This window comes from Rousettus aegyptiacus, unplaced genomic scaffold (assembly GCF_014176215.1).
Source record: "Rousettus aegyptiacus isolate mRouAeg1 unplaced genomic scaffold, mRouAeg1.p scaffold_m13_p_14, whole genome shotgun sequence".
Taxonomy (NCBI): Eukaryota; Metazoa; Chordata; class Mammalia; order Chiroptera; family Pteropodidae; genus Rousettus; species Rousettus aegyptiacus.
Genome location: NW_023416289.1, coordinates 1,470,161 through 1,489,004, shown reverse-complemented (window position 1 = coordinate 1,489,004; position 18,844 = coordinate 1,470,161). Strand labels below are relative to the sequence as shown.

The window sequence follows — 18,844 nt, the reverse complement described above, 5'->3', positions numbered from 1 at the left end:
TGTTTAACTGAGCACAGTCTCTGTCTCAAGGAGTGGTGACTGGACGTGCTCTCCAGCCTAAGGGGGTTAGGCCAGGGCTGGGGCCACCCACTGGTTTGCCAAATACCCGTCTTGCAGTCCATAGCATTGGCTCGATCTGAATGGCAATGAAGACTTGGGGAGCACAGATGGGGGCCGGTGACTCCTGCTGCCCTGACTGGCCTGAGCAGACAGATTTACAGGGCCGAGGGAGAACACGAGCCAAGCCTCTGCTGCCTTCCCACGCTCAGGGGCCCTGGAGCTGGGTCTTGCCTGTCCTGCCCAGCCCCCACCCCACAGCTCACACTGGTGCAGCTGGCTGGGCCCCTCTTCTGGTATGCTGGTCTACAGCCTCACAAGGCCCCTTCTTCGGCTCACCTGAGCAGCTACAGTTGTCCAGCTCTGCCTGACAGCAGGGCCTCGGGCTGCTCCACCCCCAGCCACAGCCCACGCCTTCCCCGATCAACCTTCTCTGGTAGCCACGCTCCTTAACTTTGTGCTGGGAGCCTTTAAGGAGCTGGTGAAAGTTATACACCAGCTGCCTGGGCAAGTGCGTGCCATGGGCCGGCACTGTCAGCAGGCAGCTTCCCGGCCCCCGAAGTCTGTCTGAGGGCCCTGGATTAAGGAATCCTATCTTGGAAGGACGTCCCCCTAGCAACCCCTGTGAACTTACCCCTCCTTACCCCCTGTATGCTGGCTCTCATCCTTACCCTTCCACAGTCATTGGGGCCTGAACCATGTATGAAACTAAGTAAATGCCCCCCTAAATTTATGAATGATAACAATTGTTAAGACATATTGAGCACTTACTACGTACTATATACCATCGCAAAGGTGTTACAGGTATTAATACAGGAACCAAAGTCTCATGGCAGAGGGAGGTGCTGCCTCCCTACACAGTAGCCTCTAGTCCGATCCACAGTCTCCCTCAAGGCTGAACCAACACTTGGACACTCAGAACCGGATGCAGGCGTAAAACGAAATGAACCCAAACAGCCGAAGGTGAGCTGCCCCAGACGAGCAGCCGTCAATCAGTAAGTTCGGAGGACTCCGAGCTTTTGTGCAGGCAGTTTCCGCTGCCTCAGACCTATCTTTTCTATCGCCTTTGCCGAGTTCATTCATCCTTCAGCCTCGACGCGGCTTCCTCCACGCAGCCTTCTTGGCATCTGAGAGTAGGTCGGACGCCCTCCCCCGCAAGTCCACAGGAAGTCCTACCCCCCGCACTTTTCCAATCTCAGCCGTTTTCACTCTGTACTGCCCCAGACTGCCTCCTTTCCAGACTAGAAGCTCCCAAGTGGGCAGGGATTATTAAAGTCTTGCTTTACTTCCATTATTTTTTTTATTTTAATGTTGTTTGTTGAGGTATAACACACTCAGTAATGTACACGAATTGTAAATGTACAGCTCAGTGAATTTTTATCTGTGTACACAGCCGTGGAACTCGGATCAAAACATGAAGCGTTCGTAAGACCTGGAGGACTTCCACTCTGACCGCTGCCACCGCCATGTCGCCTTTTCCGGAGGAATGAGCTTTTGTGTCTGGCTTCTTGTTCATCATTACATCTGAGAGATTCAGTCACACTGCTGCATGTCCCAGCGGCTCGTCTTTTTTGCTGTTGTGTAATATTCTGTTGAATAAATATACCAAATTTATTTCTCCATTATACCATTGATGAACATGCTGGCTAGGATATAGAGCATCTGGAACTCTCGGTCTTTACTTGTGGGAGTGTAAATTGCTACAACCACTAAAGAAAATTGTCTTGCCCGTTGCTGTTAGAACTGTCATGTGCTGAGCACTACAATGTGCCAGGCACTGTATTAGGTGATTCATCTACGTTATGTCACTTAATCCTCACAATGACCCCAGGAAGTCGATAGTTGCCACCCATGATATAGGATAATCATAGTTTCAATATTATAGGATTATTGTGACATTTAATTGAGATAACACTTTGAAGGATTTAGCCCAAAGCTGCCATTTTGGAGTCACTATCCATGACACCCGTTATTGTGATCACTGAAGGGTGCAGGGGTAGGAGTTCTGAAACTTGGGTCCTATGCTTGCCTAAGCCAACCACAGCAAGCCACCCCAGCGGCCTTGACCTCAGAGTCCTTGAGAGGTCAAAAATCTGCAAGCAGGGGCCTTATGCAGGTGACAAGAGTTGCACACTTCCATGAGATCCAGGCTCTAACTTCAAGAAAACAGTCATGGGGGCCTGGGGAGCGGGGTGCAAGGCTGAGACCATATATCAGGAAGGCCCTTGGGAGTGCTCAGGGGCCCTCTGCCGCACACTTCTAGAAGCTGGGAACCCTGGGTGTTTTGAAGTTACCTTATCCTGTACTTACCTCTCTCACCAGCCTGTAAGCTCCAAGTTAGGTCCGTGTATGATTTTCAGGGATTCATTCACAGATAAGATGTGTCTCCCTTCCTCCAGGCACTATGCCAAGACCTGAGGGATACAGCAGTGCACAGGTCAGGCAAGGTAGGGAGAGGGACACCAAACAAGGCAACAAGCCAAGGATCAAGAGACATACGGTGGCAAGTGCTGCGAAGGGACCAGGGCAGGACAATGAGGTGGAGAGCAAGTCCTGACGAGGGGGCGGGGCTTTAATTAAACGGTCACCGAAGACCTTGAAATTGGGGAGGGGGGCGCTAGCAGCCCAAGGGGGCCAGAGCAGGTGACAAGTTCCAAGGCCTTAAGGTGAGAAAGGACAGAGGGTGGCCGGCGCTGTGAGGGGAGGGGTTGAAGGGGAGGTCTGAGAGGGGCCGAGGGCACGTTCAGGTGCAGCCTGGGAGACCAGGGCAAGGGCTGTGTATTTGATACTGAAGCTGATGAGAAACACTCGGAAGCCTTTAAACTAGAGAAGACCACGTGGAACCCCAGCGTTAGCGAGGTCTTCTGATGCTCAGTTTGCGGGGCAGGAACGCACATGGGAGGTGCGCACCTATGAGTCGAATGAATGAATGAATGCATGCGTGCGCCGATAGATGGCTGAACATGCGTCCAGCAATAACGGCTGTTCCGCGGGGGTCCTCAGACCCGGCAGCTGGCTAGAGGCCCTGGTTCTAGGCCCAGCGACCAGGCGCGGTGACCTTGGGCTCATCCCCGCCCCGACTTAGTGCCGGAACCCTGCGTCTCGGGGGCGGGGAGGACGTGCAAGGAGGGACAATGCGCGCGCAGGGCGGGAGGGCGGACCGCGGGCCCCCCCGGCCTGGCCCCAGGCCTGAACCCAGGCCCGAACCCTGGCTCGACCCGGTCGGACTGCAGCCGGGCCCAAAGTGCCGCCGCCGCGGTGTTTACATTCCCCCGGCGCCGGCCACGCGGCTTTTTGCCGCCCCGGCGCGGCTCGGCCCCGCCCCCGGGCCGCCCTCCGCCCGGCTCGCGCCAGACCTGCACCGCCTTCGCGGCGCGCGCTGTCCGACCTGCGGCGTCCCGCCCGGCGCAGGCCCTGTCACTCGGGCCCGCCCCGCCGGCGCGCAGGCCCTGTCACTTGGCCCCGCCCCGCCGGCGCCCGGCCCCGCCCCGCGCCGCGCTGGCCCCGCCCCCGGCCGGCCGGCGCCTCGGCGGCCTGCGCGGCGCGGGCGGTCCTGAGGGCCGCGGCTGGGCGGGCCCGGAGCCGGCGGGGCGGGGCGGAGGGTGGCGGGAGGGCGCGAGGGCGGGCCGGGGGCCGGTTCCGCGCGCAGAGATTTTTAAATGTCCCGCTCTTCGCCGGGCGCAGGAGCAGCCGGCTCGACCGCCAGCGCGGTGTAGGGGGCAGGCGCGGATCCCGCCGCCGCCGCGCGCTCGCCCGCCGCCGCCTCCCGCCTGCCGGCTTCCCGCTCGCCCCGCCGCCCGCCCGCCTCCGGCCTCGGCGCGTGCCGCCCGCCTGTCGCGGACACGGCTTCGGGTGAGGCCCGCACCGGCTGCGGACGGCGCGGACTCGCGGGGCGCGCGGGTCGGCCCGGCCCGGCCCGGCCGGGTGGGGGTGGGGGTGGGGCGAGCCACGGTCGCCGGGTCCCCGGACGCGTCAGCGCGGGGTGCCGGGCAGGGTGGCCCAGAGACGGGCTAGAGGAGGTGTTGAGGGGGAGACCGAGGCAGCCCCGGCGCCGAGGGCGGCGATGGGCCGGCAGGGGTTTCGGGGTGGCGTGCGGCTCCCCCACCCCGAGTTCGGACCCGGTACCGCGGGCTGCTGGCGGCGCCACGGGTGACATGCCACCCCGGGCCCATCGGCCATTTTCCAGACCGGCCCGGGAGGCTCCCGCCGCCGCCCGCGCGGGAGGGGGAGGGGTGTCCGGGGCGCGCGGGCGGGCCCTGGTCCCCTCGGCCGGCCGTCCTCACCCCATCGCCGGCTCTGTGCTCCCCAGGCCTGAGGTTTGATCCCACGCCCTGCGCCATGCCGAGGGAGAGGAGGGAGAGGTGAGTGGCCCGGCCACTGCGGGGAAGGGCAGGGCGTGCGGCGGTGGGGGAGGGGTGGGCCCCGGTCTGGGGACAGCTCACCCTTACCTCTGCCGCTCTGGCTTCTCCGCAGGGATGCCAAGGAGCCGGGCACCATGAAAGAGGAAAGTGGCACCGATGCCTCTGTTCGCTCCAGGAAGAGGAAGGCAAATGTGGCCGTGGTGAGTACAAAGGGGACAGGTGGGGGAGCATGGCCCCCCATCTTACCTGGGTACTAGGCTGGGTTCTGTCCACGTACTCATTGATAGAGGAGTAGTTAAGGGGCGTCCGTGTCTGCAGAAATGGTGCTCATAACCTAACTAACTTTCTTTTTCTTCTCTGTGTTTTTGTCTTTGACTGTTTGGTGTGTTTCCTTGTGGGGTGGCGGTTGTTTTATGTTAGTTTTTGCAGGATCCAGATGAAGAAATTGCCAAAATTGACAAGACTGTGAGAAGCCAGTGTGGCAGTCAGGTAGGTTCACTTGCAGATTGGGCCTGAGTGGGGGACCCCTGCCCTCTGTGGGTCACTTGGGTCCGCAGTCTCTTGCCTCTTGGTGAAGGCTTTTGCTCCAACTGTGGCCACAGCCCCTAAGGCTGAACCCTGCCTGCCCGTGAGCACGACCTCCGCCAGCCGTGGGGTTCCAGGAAGGTGTCTTGTTCTGGACATGTGCTGATGCCTGGGAGAACCAGAGTGGACGTTGAATAACTCGGTCTTCTCTGTTTGCCCTTGGGGAGACTGAGACTCAAAGGAAGAAATTAACCCTGACACAGTTCTCAGGGTAACCGTGATCATGGGGATTTGCGTGTGTTCCTAAGAAATGGCCTCTTCCCCATCCACACTTGTTTTTTCCTCACGGAGCTTAAGGATCTCCCTGGCCCCTCCTACTGCCTTCAGGTCAGGTTTAAAACTCCCCCCTCCCCCCTTTCTGGAGGTTCCTCAGCCCATCCAGCAATTATCTGTGGTGATCACTGCTGTCTGGGCCTCAGCCGGAGTATTGGTAGAACAGCGTCCAATGATGGGTGTGTCTCAACACTTTTTTTTGTTTACTAGCCCATTTCTCTGCGCCCCTCCTTCATGGACTTCCCGCCAAATTTCCTGCATGCTCGTGATATCGTTATAATATCAGGAGTTCCTGGCAGAAAAAGTTCGTATTATCTACCTACCCCCAGAAGTGGCTGCAGACTGTAGTTATGGCTCTGGTAGGGAGAGTAGTCCATCTGCTAATAGCCTGTCGGGCCTTCTGACCCTGTCACAGATAGAAGCCCAGCAGGAGTGTCTGAGCCGAGGGCAGCGATCCTGGCTGGAGGAGGAGTGGGCAGCACCCGCCGTGGGCCCGTGAGCAGCAGCCGCGGCTGAGTGTGGAAGGGAGAGGGCTTCAGAGCTGTGGGCCACGCTGTTTCCAGTAACTGTCACTGCGCATAGGGCCCTAGGAATTAGCGTTTCTGGGGAGGTTCCACTGCTCACTGAGCAAGGAGTCAATGATTTGCTCTCTTAGAAGAAAAAACGCTTCATTTTAGGAAAGGAAAAAGGACAGTGCCCCACGTTCTTTCCTTTTTTCCTCTTTGTCCTTTTAAAAAAATCTTCAAGTGAGTTGATTTTTGTGGGTATTATAAAATGGATCTCCGCTTCGTGAAAGTCAAAACCAGTTACTTTCTCAGCTTTGAACTGAAATTTCCAACTGAGGATGAAGCAAAACTGTCCACATTGACTTCTGGGAGTCTGAGAGGAGGCTGTTGCAGGGGGCCACCTGACTGGGGCCTCCACAGAGCTTAGCCGCCCGGGGACCGCAGGGCGTTGGTGGCAGTGACGTGGGAATAGCTCTTTCATTTCCCACTGGAAGGCACGTCGTGGTCGTCCAGAGATCAATGACGACAGGCTTCCGCACGCTTAGATGGCTTGAAAATTACCCACCTATTCATGGCGCAACCTCGTCATTTCTCTGTGTGGTTTTGTGAAGCTGGACTTTTGGGGTAATACACCTGTTTGCCTGTTAACGACGCAGAGTCACACAGTTACCATAGTTCAGTGCACCAGCCTCGAGTGACTTGTAGCCGTCATGCTAAACTCCGTGTAACTGCTTCGTCAAGACCACAGGGAACCTTCGATTCTTACCTTGGGTCTTTCTTAATGAAAAGAAACCCTTTTATCTCAAGTCCACTTATTATATCCATTTCGTTTAATTTTTTGCATGAGACAACTTTTCTATTGCGGTGGAATCCTGGGCTTTCTGTTCTCAGAGTGTCATTTTGCGTAAGGCGGTCGTATTCCTGATGGAATGTGGTGTCCGGAGTCAGGCGGCTGGGAGTAGTCAGCACGGGTCTCCTGCATCCCTCCCTTCCCTTCCTAAAGTCAGACTGATCTAGCTTCCTCGAAACATGGTGGACACTCAAGTTACAGGACGCAGGCTTCATTATTCTGCTTCACATCCCTGGTCCCTAGGAAGCCACCTCGGGAACCAGGTGTCCGCGTATGGCTCGACCCCGTTTGTCTGCGAGCTGCGGCCTGGGAATGTAGCAGTTCGCCTTCGAGGCCTCTCAGCGGCTCCCGCCCTCCCGCCGCAGACACGGCCCCGGCTCCTGCCTCGCTCCTGAATGAAGAGCCGCTAAGGCGGGGGTGCCATGACGCCGCCTGAGCCGAGCAAGTGCTCCCAGCGCACTGTTCTAGAAAGGGAGGCGGAGGCTGCCTGCCCTCCGACAGCTGGGGGCAAGGGACGGCGTGGTTGCTCTTCGTGCCAGGCCCATGCGCGAGGCCCGGCAGAGGCCTCCGTCCCGACTTGCTCTTCTCGGGACCCTGAAAGTGGCCGGTGGGCTGGGAGCCGCCCTGTGCCATACCTTCCAGTGTCCATGATCGTTGTCATCTCAGTTGTCTCCTTCTGTGTCAACATCAGTGATCTCTTTGCCTTAAAAAAAAATGCCGAGAGTGTCACACTCAGGGCTTCCATGTTGCAGGACTGTTACCTGCCATGTCTTCAACAAAATCAATATTTTGTAGTTTTCAAACCAGTCATATACAGACAACAGAATGGTGGGAACCAGAGAGGAAGGGGGTGGGGGGACAACGCGTAAAGGGGGTCACATACAAGGTGACGGACGGAGCCGTGACGTTAGGCGGGGGGCACACGGGAGTTCAGATGTCCTGTTGCAAGGCTGTGCTGGAGCCTTCGAGGCGTCGCTCCTGGCGTGAGTCGTCAGGTGTTTGATGACGGCAAGTTGGTTGAGTCCTAAGTGGCGGCCTTCAGGGGTGTGATTTGGGGGTCTAGGCTTTGTCTCCATGCGCTTAGCATGACCTGTGACCATTGCTTGATCTGGTGTTAACTGGGCAGGTGTTTCTTTGTTTTGTTTTGAGTTAAGGAAAACTAAAAGTGCCTATTGTGTCATCTTTGGCTAGTCCTGCAACCAAAGGAAGACATCACACTTGATGTGACATTGTTCTAGAATGGGGAGACTGATTATAGACGGCAGTTTATATTTTCGGTCGTTTATACTTGCAAATGGGTGCTTGTGCAGTTTTTATTGGAAACTCTGCCTTCTACTTTTAAGAGGTTTAGATCAGTCGTACTTGTGAAGCAAGTCTTTGAACGGTGACTAAGTGGTCCCGCAACGCGCTTGAGTCGTCGTGCCCGTTTTCTTCCTGAAGCTGCAGATGGACTTATATTTTTTTCCGGTCATGGCTGTGTGCGTTTTGCATTTTGTCTTGCTCCTCCTGCTCAGGCACCTCCTATGAGAATGACGACGTGGAGGATAAAATGCTCCTGACCTAGTAGTCTCCTTAGGTATTACGTCACGGACTTTTAAGCTGCGGCACAGTGAAACAGAAGCGTGGGTCACCTTGCGGCTCTCGCTCGCCCACGCCACCTCGGTCTCAGTCCAGGCCGGGAGCTGCTGTCCAGTGCAAATCACTGGCCGCTCTACAGAACAGTGAATGTAAAACCGGCTGGTTTACGGCAGACATTTAGAAACGTGCTTTTCCTTTCCAGCCATGGGACAGTAATCCAGTCTGTGAAAACCCCTGCTCCTTGATCCCCACACCTGACAAAGAAGAGGATGAGCTGGTGTGCCCGAGCCCTGGGCACAAGCCTCAGGGCCCCAGGCCAGCGCGAGCCCCACCCCTGCCTGTGCTGAAGTAAGCGGGCTGCCCTGGCCCCCCGGGCCCCTCCCGGCGGCGGCGGGCGGTGGTGTGGCACACTGACCCCGTCTCCTGTTTTCCTGCTTGGTTTTGTTTTTTGTAGCTGGGCAAATCGAGACGAGGTCTGGAAAATCATGTTAAACAAGGAAAGGACATACTTAAGAGACAAGCACTTTTTACAGCGGCACCCTCTCCTGCAGCCGAAAATGCGAGCGATTCTTCTGGACTGGCTGATGGAGGTGAGCTGGCCTCCCTGTTGGCGGGAAGCACTGTTTCTAGAATCCTCTGTGCAGCTGCGCGTTCGGGCCCATTGCCATTCTGAGTTTCTGAAGCCGTGGCACATACACTGCGGGGTCTAACTTGTCACTTGTGTGTGTCCTGAAAAGAGTTTCTGAAGTCTCTTTGCCCCTTAGATGTTTTTAAGTTGATAACTAATTTTTTTTTTAATCTAAGTTCCGAAAATTGCAAAGGTTGTCTTTTCCAATTAACTGTAGAAATTGGTACTCGACATTGGCCGATTATGTTGCTTTTAGGTATACCCAGGGCAGTGCAGGTAATAGCTACTTGACAGCATCCTAGGTTTTAAAATTGTATGAACAAACTTACCTTTAACTGTAAGAGAGCACATTGTTTCTTTTTAACTAACAAAATGTATCGGTCAGATCCTCTGTTGACCACAATCACGCTTCTCTGCAACAATTGGTCAAAAGAACAAATATTACAAATGGAGGTGGATACATGTTTATTACAGAAAGTCGGATTGTGTGGGAGCGCACCCCTTTCTGGGGGAGCTGGGGGCAGCTCAGCTGGGCCTTGATTCGGGACCCTTCCTGGACACCCGTGAGCCTTGGGTGGTGAGAAGGGGGCTTTCCTCTATGACAAAGGACATTGCAGCTGGAGCGCTTCGCGAAGGCGGACAGGTGGAGGCTGCGTCTCACGACTCCCGATGAGCCGCCTGCGCTGGGTTCCCTCAGCGTCGTGCTCATCCCAGAGCCAGACTCTGTTGTCACTGGCCGCCAGTGTGCCTCGGGCGAGCCGCTCAGCTGTGAGCCGTGGCTTTCTCCTTGGCATTTTCTAGCAGCTCTTCCCTCACAGGGCTGGTGTGGCCTAGAAGTGCATCCGGGGCAGGCAGCCCGCTGCGCGGCAGGCCCGGGAAGGTCGCCGTGTCTCCTATTCTTAGTTCGCTTGCTTCGTCGGGAACGTCAACGGCTGCATTTTCCTGTGCCGGTGGCTGGCGGGCCTGCCTCGGATGCTGACTGCAGCTGCCCGGCGGGCGCCTCGCGGCAGGGGTCCCGTCTGCGCGCTGCGGGGGTGCGCGGTTCCTTGCAGCGCGGACATGGTGTGCGCGCTTCATCCCCGAGCTTCGGCTTTCAAGGCCTTGGACCAAGAGGCTCCGTTTTACAGAGCGCAGCCGATGCCGTCTGCTTTAGAGGAATGTGGTTCTCCGAAGTTTGATGCAAAACGTCAGTCACACCGTGAAAGGTAGAAAAGGACAGTGACCTTTATGTGTTTGGTGGGATGGCACCGAGTCGCAGCTGGCAGGCAGGCTCGGCGTTTGCCAGCCGCGGCCCAGCCGGGACAGCCACGCGGCAGTGGCGACACTCAGGCTGTGAGCCGGGCGAAGCGGGCCACGTTGGCTCTGCGGAGGACAGGGTCTGGTGTCTAACGCGTTGCCCCATGAGCGCGGCTGAACGGGGCCCCACCTGGACCGTGGAGATCCGGCGACCGCTGCACGATGGTCGAAATTCCACGTGTAACTTCGACGCTCCAGAAGACTCCCCAAAAACGTAGCTGCTAACAGCGTGCCGCGGACCCGGAGCCCGTCTGACGACCCGCGTCGCTCAGCCCGTGTTCCGTTCGCCGAGCGTCAGGTGCTGCGTTCTCCCAGTGGCAGGGCCAAGGCAAGGCGAACGCGTTAGATCGTAAGGAAAACATGTGGTCACTGCACAGCCCCCTGGGCGCGTGGGCCCGTGCGGCTCCCGCTGCTCACAGGCCACCGCCCTCTGGCGACCGCCAGGTTCCCTGGTCGATCCCGCCGCCGCCCCTGGGCCGCCTCTACTTAAAGAAGCTTCGCCTCTTGTTTCAGACACGACGTCGTCTCAGTAAACGTGCGTTCCGGCTTTTACACTTTCTCCTGCTGCTGCCAGTTGAGACTTTCCTCAAGCCAGAACGAAACCTATAAAGGGGTGTTTTTCTTTGAGAAAATTCCTAGTGTTTTCATGAAAGTATGCTTTCAGCAGGCTGTGAAAACTTGCTCATGAATTGTTACAGAACACAGAATGCTTCGTCCTTGGACCAGGGTCCCCGCTTTTCCCTGTGTGTGCCTGGGGACAGGGGAGGTGGCCATCGGGCAGGAAGGCGGGTTCTCCCTCCGCTCGTTAGTACTGACTTAACCAAAACACGCGGCGAGTTCTTTTGTTACTTTTTCCTCCAGTAACTGTTCTAAACTCACTTAATGTTTTTCCAGGTGTGTGAAGTCTACAAACTTCACAGAGAGACGTTCTACCTGGCGCAGGATTTCTTCGATCGATATATGGCGACGCAACAAGACGTCGTAAAAACGCTTTTGCAGCTTATTGGGATTTCGTCTTTATTTATTGCTGCCAAACTTGAGGTAAATGACTTTCAGATATTCGTTAGGTGGCACGCGCTACGCTGTTTCTCTAGGTCCCCTGAGGACTGGGGACGAGGTGAACTACTCGTCTGTAATGCATAGCCTACGCGTCTCTCATCCGAGGCCCAGTAAAGACAAGCAGAAAATGCTAGAACTTAGCCAAGAAGGAAGAGAAGCAGGGTTGTTCAGTGACTTTAAGCAGAAATATTAAACCTCGACCTGAGGGGATTCAAATTTTGGTGTGATTAGAAGGTGGATGGGTCCAACTTTCACACACATTGCAAAAGGTGTTGAAAAGGTGAAAATTTCAAAATTATTCCCAACGACTGAAAGTGTCGTCGATCGATCGCGTGGGGAGGGGGATGCTTTGCTTCTTTCACGGTCGCGTGCGGCCGGCCCGGGCCGCGGAGTGGCGTGTGCGCCCTCGCCTTCCCTTCTGGCCCAGCTCCCCGTTGTGACGCTAAAAGCGTGATTTGGGGGATCCGTTGTCAGCTGAGCCTGTCAGGGGCTGTTGCTAGTAGCGTCTTCCTTCGTGTCCTTGCAGGAGATTTATCCTCCAAAGCTGCACCAGTTCGCATACGTCACGGACGGGGCTTGCTCCGGAGACGACATCCTCACCATGGAGCTGATCATCATGAAGGTAGGAGGCAGGCGGGCTCCCGGTCCTTCACACGTGTCAGCGCCTCCTCCGCACTCGGCGGCGTGGTGCCCGGCTGCGTTCCGAGCCCCCGAGGGGACGGGGAGCAGCAGTGTTCCTGTTGCAGCTGTGGGTCCCCTCTCTCTGTTCTCCCGCAGGCTCTGAAGTGGCACCTCAGTCCCCTGACCATCGTGTCCTGGCTGAGCGTCTACTTGCAGGTGGCCTACCTGAACGACGTGTACGAGGTGCTCCTGCTGCAGTACCCCCAGCAGATCTTCATACAGATCGCAGAGGCAAGTGGCCACGCCCTCTGGGCCTGCCGCGCCGCCGGTCGGTCGCGTGGCTCTGCGGGGCCGGGCGGCGGCCGCCGGTTTCAGCGCCCTTTTCTCCCCCGTAGCTGTTAGACCTCTGCGTCCTGGATGTTGGCTGCCTAGAATTTTCCTACGGAGTCCTTGCTGCTTCTGCCTTGTACCATTTCTCTTCATCCGAACTGATGCAAAAGGTTTCAGGTGCGTTCGCAGGTGGGTTGAACCTCCGGCGCGCCCGGCGGCCCGAGACTGAGCCCGTGGATTCCATCACAGGGTATCAGTGGTGCGACATAGAGAAGTGCGTCAAGTGGATGGTCCCCTTCGCCATGGTTATCAGGGAGACAGGGAGTTCGAAGCTGAAGCAGTTCCGGGGCGTGCCCGCCGAGGACGCCCACAACATCCAGACCCACCTGAACAGCTTGGACCTGCTGGTCAGTCCCCTTCCTGTTCCCGCACGGGTTCCGAGAGCTGCCCGCACAGCCGCCCCCTCTCCCCGGGCGGGCGCCAGGGGGCCCGGGAGGACTGGGCAAAGCGTCGTGGTCAGGAGAGGCTGCGTCTCCGCGCCGTGTGGGGCGAGGTTTCTCGACTGCGCCCAGCTGTCTCTCCCCACCTCGCCTCCACAGGAGGACGCGCACGCAGGTCACGCCTAGAGGACAGTCCCCTTCTAACGGCCCTGCTTTCATTCTCGCCCACAGGACAAAGCCCAAGCGAAGAAAGCCATATTATCTGAACAAAATCGGGTCTCTCCGCTCCCCACCGGGGTCCTCACCCCGCCACCCAGCAGTAAGAAGCACAGCGGCGGGCAGGGGACCGCGTGACACCAGCCCCCTCCAAAGACAGTGGCGCGTCTGGAAGTGGCTGCTCCAGGCCCTCGCCTGTCCGCCCCGCGGGCCGCACCGGCCTCTCGGACTGAAGAATGGAGGGCAGCCCCGCACAGCGGAGGCGTGTCTGGGGGTGGTGTCGGCGGGGACGAGTGCTCTCACGGGACGCTCAGGCTTTGCAACGAGTGGGTCAAGCACACCGGCCACCTCCCGACACCAGAGCGAGCTCCAGGGGCTGCCAAGGAGGCCGCCGCTGGGCCCGCTCCACCGTTCACACAGGTGGCAGGCGACACCGAGGCCTGTCGCCCCAGCCCCCTGGGGAGTTCGCGGTGGGTCCTGTGCGTTGAGTGGAGCAGGCGGTCGGGGGCCCGCCCGCCTGCTGCCAGCTGATGATGTACAATGCCTTTTATGAACTGTTGTTTCCTAAGTGCTGCTACGTCTATCCGTTTTTAATAAAGGTGGCCCTGTCCTCGAGACAGCTGGCTCCACGAGCCGTGTCTGGTGATTTGAGGCGGAAGTCGGCCTCGCGTGCGCCTGTGTCACGGTCTCACCTCGCTTCACCCCTCTCGAAGCCCAAGCCTTTGAGAGCACATGTGCATGTAAGAGAAAGTGTTTGCCATGCGCTTCGGGCGCGGACTTGCCTGCCCCGCAAGGCCCCCGGCGCTGCGGCCGAGGCTCCCGGCCGGCCCGGCTCGCCCGGGGCCCGCACAGCGCCCTCCCCACACCGAGAACTCGCTAACTTTGTGGCCTTAAACTGCCTTGAAGAGGGAAACGCAACGTGCAGTCACACGCCGCCGAGGCCACGGTGTCGGTGCTCACGCCTGACCAACGACGGCACCGCTGGGTGCCCGGCGGCCTGGCGGGGTCGCTGTCCGCTGCATGGCCTGGCATGTGCGGGCCACCAGCCTTTCGTTGCGCTGTCTCAGCGGTGGCCTCGTCCAGTCTCATCCCACTTTGTCACAGTGCTTTAGCGTGTGCATGGGATTCATAAAACCGAGGCCGAATGAACAAAGGAATCCCACTTTCGACTTGATATTTTATCTCATTTTGTAAAAAAAAAATCCGTCTGAAGTCAAAAAACAGCCATTTCAAATTCAAGTCACATTTATATAAAGTTGGAGAGCGATTGTGCTTTTTAACACTGTGGCGTGATAGTTCTGGTGAGTTTTAATAAAGTTCCCAAATGCATTACAAATCCACACGCGATGGTGTTTAGCCAGACGATACTCCTAGCTCATTCTTCCATCTCGGGCAGTGACGCTTGCCTTGAAAAGCAGTGAATTTTTTGTGATGATCATTTGCAAGTGACTCGCAAAAATCCTAAAAGCGGTTAATTTACATTTGACATTTTCTATGCAAAAACAGGGCATTTGAAACATTTCCGTTTCCCAAGTTTTATTAAAAGTTCGACATCTTGACAAATGGGAGGTAATGCTGGTTAGAAAGCATGTTTGAGGTAGGTATAATTTGCAGATCGCCTGGCAAGCCAGCCGCTGTGTAGAGTGTCACTGGACGTGAGGAGGCTGCCCGGTGCGTAACGTCGTTGGAGTGCGGGGTTCCCGGACACCTGCGCTGACCGCGAGTGGCAGCGCTGCCCTGGGCAGCCCTTGATGTCTGTGCTAACGCACGGTAAGTCCCAACGGGCGAGTGAAGTTTGTAGTAATCGACGTTTTCTGCCGCCCTGGCGGAAACCCCAGCAGCCGCTGGTAAGTGAAACTCAGTCTCCCCTCCAGAGAAGGCTTTGTTTATCCACTAGCGTCTGCTCAGGCCCTCACGGGACCTGGATCTGCCCATTTGCCAGGTCATTTTCATTCTGTCATTCGGTTCGAACCAGCTGCGGCCGGGTGACAGCCAGCGGACACCCGGGGTGGAAATGGCAGCTGTGGTGAGCCCAGGGGACAAATGGTCCGAGGCAGGGATGCGTGAGCAGGACCCAGAGAAGGTGGCGATGCGGCCCTCCTCGTCACCCTCGAGTCAGAGGTGGAGACGCTGAGCAACAGTGCAGACATGGGGTGAGGCAGGCAGAGCGCCCATGGCGCCTCACGCCCGGCCACAGGAGCCACCCCCGGACCTCACCAGGGCTCCTCGGTCGGGCCCCAGTGCCCAAGAAGGGAACGGCCTCGAGGTGGTGGGGGCCGAATGGCCCGCAGGGCTGCTGTCCGGCGCGAGGCGTGGGCAGCTCGCTATTGTGGCGGCCCGTGCACGCCAGGTCGGCTTTGGGGGCTCTGAGGGCCCTGCGCCTGTAAGCGCTGGAGGCAGATTCATTGCGAAGCGCCGTCCCGCACTGGGCCCACGCCGACGCCACCTGTTCCCCGGGCACCGGAGGCCGTCACCCGGACCTGGCGCCCGCTCGCGCACCCCTCCTCGGGGGCTGGAGCTCGGGGCAAGACGAGCTTCTACCCTCCAACCAGGCGTGGAAGAGACGAGGTTACGCGGGTGAAATCCGGCCCGGCTCAGAGCGGCGGCCGGAAGAAACCAGATCCGGCCCGGCCTGGTTGTATTTACCCAGTCGTGCATTTCCCTACCACGTTTTGAAATTCGAATCACATTTATACCTTGGACATTGTTAGAAGACTATTTTTATCCCTGCTGTAATCATCTAATTTGCTGATTACGGGTCTCAAATTGCCACAGAGAACTCAATTTTTGAAAGAATTGTCCTGTTTGATCAAATATGTTATTCAAGCAATGCAGTCATTTGTTCCACAAGGTTACCTGCCAGGCAGAGCTAACCAGGAGTAATAGCATTAGAGCCTATACTTAAAATCAAGCATTAGCTAATCTGCCTGTGACAATAGAGTCTTAAATATAATTTGCGGTAGATACTTCAGTTCCTGTGCTGACAGGCAATTGCATTTCGCATTCAATGAGCATAGATTTTTCCTACCTCGTCCCAATTCCGCGTTTGACTCCAGAAGCCTCCGGTGGCCCACCAGGCTCAGGGCAATGGTGTCCTTTATCGAAGCGACACTCCCTCCCCCCTCCCGCCCCAGCCATGCTTCTGGTCACTGCCAACACCAAAAATTGTGTAGCATCTGATTGTGCAGAGATGTTCAAGTCGGATACTGGCTTCCCTAGCACGATGCCCGAGACACCGTCCCGCGGGCCTCTGCCGTGTGGGGGGTGCTGCCCGTGCCGGGGAGCACGGCTCACAGGGCGTGGTGGGCGAGCCCAGGTGAGCCTGGGAGACAGGGGAGCTGGGATGCCTGGGGGCAGCTGCATGAGGGGAGTGGAGGAGGCTGCCGGTCCACCCCAGAAGCCAACGAAAGTGTCTTGAAGGGGTGGGGGCAGAGGAAGGAGGAAGACTGGGGACAGAAGCCCCGTGGGGGGCCCCGAAGTTGGGAGGGACGGCAGGTCTACTTGACACTTCCGAGAAGGCTGCCCCAGAAGCAGGAGGCGGTGCGGGTGGCGGGGGAGAGATGGGCTCAGCCTGGGGAGGAACAGGGCGCCTGGGGGCGGGTGCCACGTGTTCTAGGGTGCCCACTGCCCCGGGCTGTGGCGGCACGCCCTGGGCGCCCTGCCCGCGGCCCCGCACACCAGGGACAAGAGCCACGGCCGCCGCCAGGTGCTGCTCCTCGCGCGCCCCGGGCGCCGCGCTGCTTGGTTTCCGTGCGTGACCGCATCTGGCCCGCCCTTCGTTCCACGGGGTCAACACTGTCGTGCCGTCCCCTTTCCACAGCAGAGTCCCTGGGCTCGGAGAAGCCGAGCAGGTGCCAGGATCACGCCGGGAAGTGACAGGCCAGGTCCGGCTCCAGGTGACCTCCTCCAGTGCCCGCGGGAGGAGCGAGGTCAGCGTGGGCCAGGACAGGGCGGTGTCTGGGAGGGGAGGCCGGCAGGCTGCTCTGCAGGCGGGAGTTGCTGTGGCCCGGAGCCGGGCGGGCGGTCGCTTGGGAGGGCCCTCCGGAAGGTGTTCCGGATGCCGCGTACCCCTGTTGCCGCCCCTTGGCCTTCCTCCCTGCCGCCCCCCCCCGGCACCCACCCCCCCAGACGCAGCTCTGAGCCCTCCTCACACACCGGCCGCGGCTGCGGGGACCTTCGTGACGCGGTCTCTGTCTTCTCTTCTGCTGCATCCAGGCAGCACACACTGTCCCCGCCGAGGCCGCCGACAGCCGTGTGGCCAGCCCAGCGGGTCCCTCCACCTTCATCGACCAGGCCACCTCAGCCACACCGCTCTGCGGGCCCCACTTCCTGCCGGGACGTTTCCCTTCTCTTGACTCCCCCCGACCCCCCACTCCCGCTCCCCAGGTAGCATTCCTTCCAGGCCCTTCTCTGCCCAGCATAAGGTGAGGGAGCCGCAGGGGCGTCGCCCTCGACCTGCTACCCCTGGGCAAGCTCACCTCTCACGGGGACGTCCCCTCACTGCCCTGCCAGGCTTCACCCCCGCGGACCCGCCTGCAGGGTGCCCCTCCACCCGGCGTGCGCCACACACTTCACCGTCTTCGAGGAAAAGAACGCCTTCGGCCACCTCCTATGCTCTCGTGGAGTTGGGCACCGGCAATCAACAGGCAAAGCCCTCGATGGGCGAGTCGCCGGGGAGAAGCCAGGGAAAGCGCGGGGACCCTTTCGCTCCCACCGGATTGGCAGAAAATGACATGTGGACCCATCGTCCAGCTGTGCCACACTGGCTCCAGGTCATTTTTTTTGAAGTGATACGACTTTAGACACAGTCAAAGGCCCCCAGTCTCCCTCCCTAACCCCACGCGCGTCCTGTCCTGCCCGGAAAAACCGCCCTGCTGAGGGCAGTGCCGAAAGGCCCCACGCACACGTTTAGACTTTCGTCAGTTCTATCCGGATCCACAAGCAGTAGCTTTACAGAAAACAATCCTTTGGGTGTTTTAAAATTTCATATAAATGGAATCGAAACTTACACATCATCATAGCGCTTTATTGCTATTTACTGCAACATGATTTTCGAGATTTACTGCCGTCTGTACCCGTGGCGTTGGTTTACCCACGCTAACTGTGGCGGGTTTTCTCTGTGTGAACATGCCACAACGTATCTATTCGGTCCCATGCTGGCCCGCAAGTAGGTTTCTGATGTTTTTGCCTCCACAGACAGTGCTGCCATCAACATGCAGTTCCACGGGTGTGACATGCGTGTGACTTCTCTAGAGTATGTTCCCAGGCGTGGAATAGCCATGTCGAAGAGCACTCGCTTTTGCGCCTTGGCTGGACGTGGGCAGCGACTCACCACATCCTGCCAATTTCCGCCCCCAGCTGGGAGTCTGAGTCTCTGCCTCCTGCACCTGCTCCCACACCGGGCACCGCCGACTTCGCTGCCCATTGACATGGCCATTATTCAACTGGGTAGGTTTTTCTCTGGTCATGAAAGGGGAGCATGTTTGTTATGAGAAGTTGGAATACTACAAACACAGCATGGAAATGGAAAATCCCCCAGAGATGCCGTTCTTAACAGTTTGGGTGATAAATCTGTGTAGATTGCTCCATAACTTTTTCTTTGCATACACTAACATGCGAATAAATAAAAATATTCGCTATTTTTCTACAAGGCGGTTTTATCCGATCGTATCATCTCTAAGTGGTTTAACAGGCACACACGCATGTTCAAACGCACTCTCTTTCTGTTACTTTTCAGCGATTGCCTGCCAATTGATTTCATTGCTTAGCACATAATTTCAGAGCCTGGCGCATAACAGGTGCTCATTAAAGATTTGCTCTGTGAATGAAGGGGTAGATGGATCAATTCTGGCCTGCATCGAACTTCTTATTTTTCCATGCCCGGAAGCAGACAGATAGGCTATCTTCCACTTGCAAAAATCAACATTAAGATTGAAAAGCGAGACGTTCACAGAAATGGATCAGGCCCGTGTCTAGTGTTCTGAGGGAAGGAGCCACACGCCATCGAATTCCCATTCCTGGCAGGGCTGTCAGGGCGGCTGACC

General features: G+C 57.7%; 1 protein-coding gene and 1 long non-coding RNA gene across 6 annotated transcripts; one reads left to right on the top strand and one right to left on the bottom strand.

The window, feature by feature from the left end:
* Positions 1-825: 825 nt before the first annotated feature.
* LOC107515885 lies at positions 826-3,454 on the bottom strand. 2 transcript variants are annotated; one of them, XR_004954175.1, is made up of 3 exons: positions 3,414-3,454; positions 2,368-2,471; positions 826-1,646 (listed from the first exon to the last, which is right to left on the bottom strand). It is a non-coding gene; the product is annotated as an uncharacterized LOC107515885 (long non-coding RNA). The 2 variants fall into 2 exon arrangements; XR_004954174.1 differs by lacking the exon at positions 3,414-3,454 and adding an exon at positions 2,968-3,264.
* A 325-nt stretch (positions 3,455-3,779) lies between these two features.
* CCNE1 (cyclin E1) lies at positions 3,780-13,432 on the top strand. 4 transcript variants are annotated; one of them, XM_016155121.2, is made up of 12 exons: positions 3,781-3,909; positions 4,367-4,418; positions 4,531-4,618; positions 4,839-4,907; positions 8,413-8,558; positions 8,665-8,800; positions 11,029-11,175; positions 11,720-11,815; positions 11,971-12,105; positions 12,210-12,321; positions 12,394-12,551; positions 12,816-13,432. In XM_016155121.2, the coding sequence occupies exons 2-12, from the start codon at positions 4,396-4,398 to the stop codon at positions 12,936-12,938; spliced, it is 1,233 nt and encodes a 410-aa protein (XP_016010607.2). In that variant the 5' UTR covers positions 3,781-3,909; positions 4,367-4,395; the 3' UTR covers positions 12,939-13,432. The 4 variants fall into 4 exon arrangements, with proteins under 4 accessions (XP_036087110.1, XP_016010607.2, XP_036087107.1 ...); XM_036231214.1 differs by having other exon boundaries at positions 4,848-4,907; positions 12,816-12,956; XM_036231217.1 differs by lacking the exon at positions 4,839-4,907 and having other exon boundaries at positions 3,780-3,909; positions 12,816-12,956.
* Positions 13,433-18,844: the final 5,412 nt, after the last annotated feature.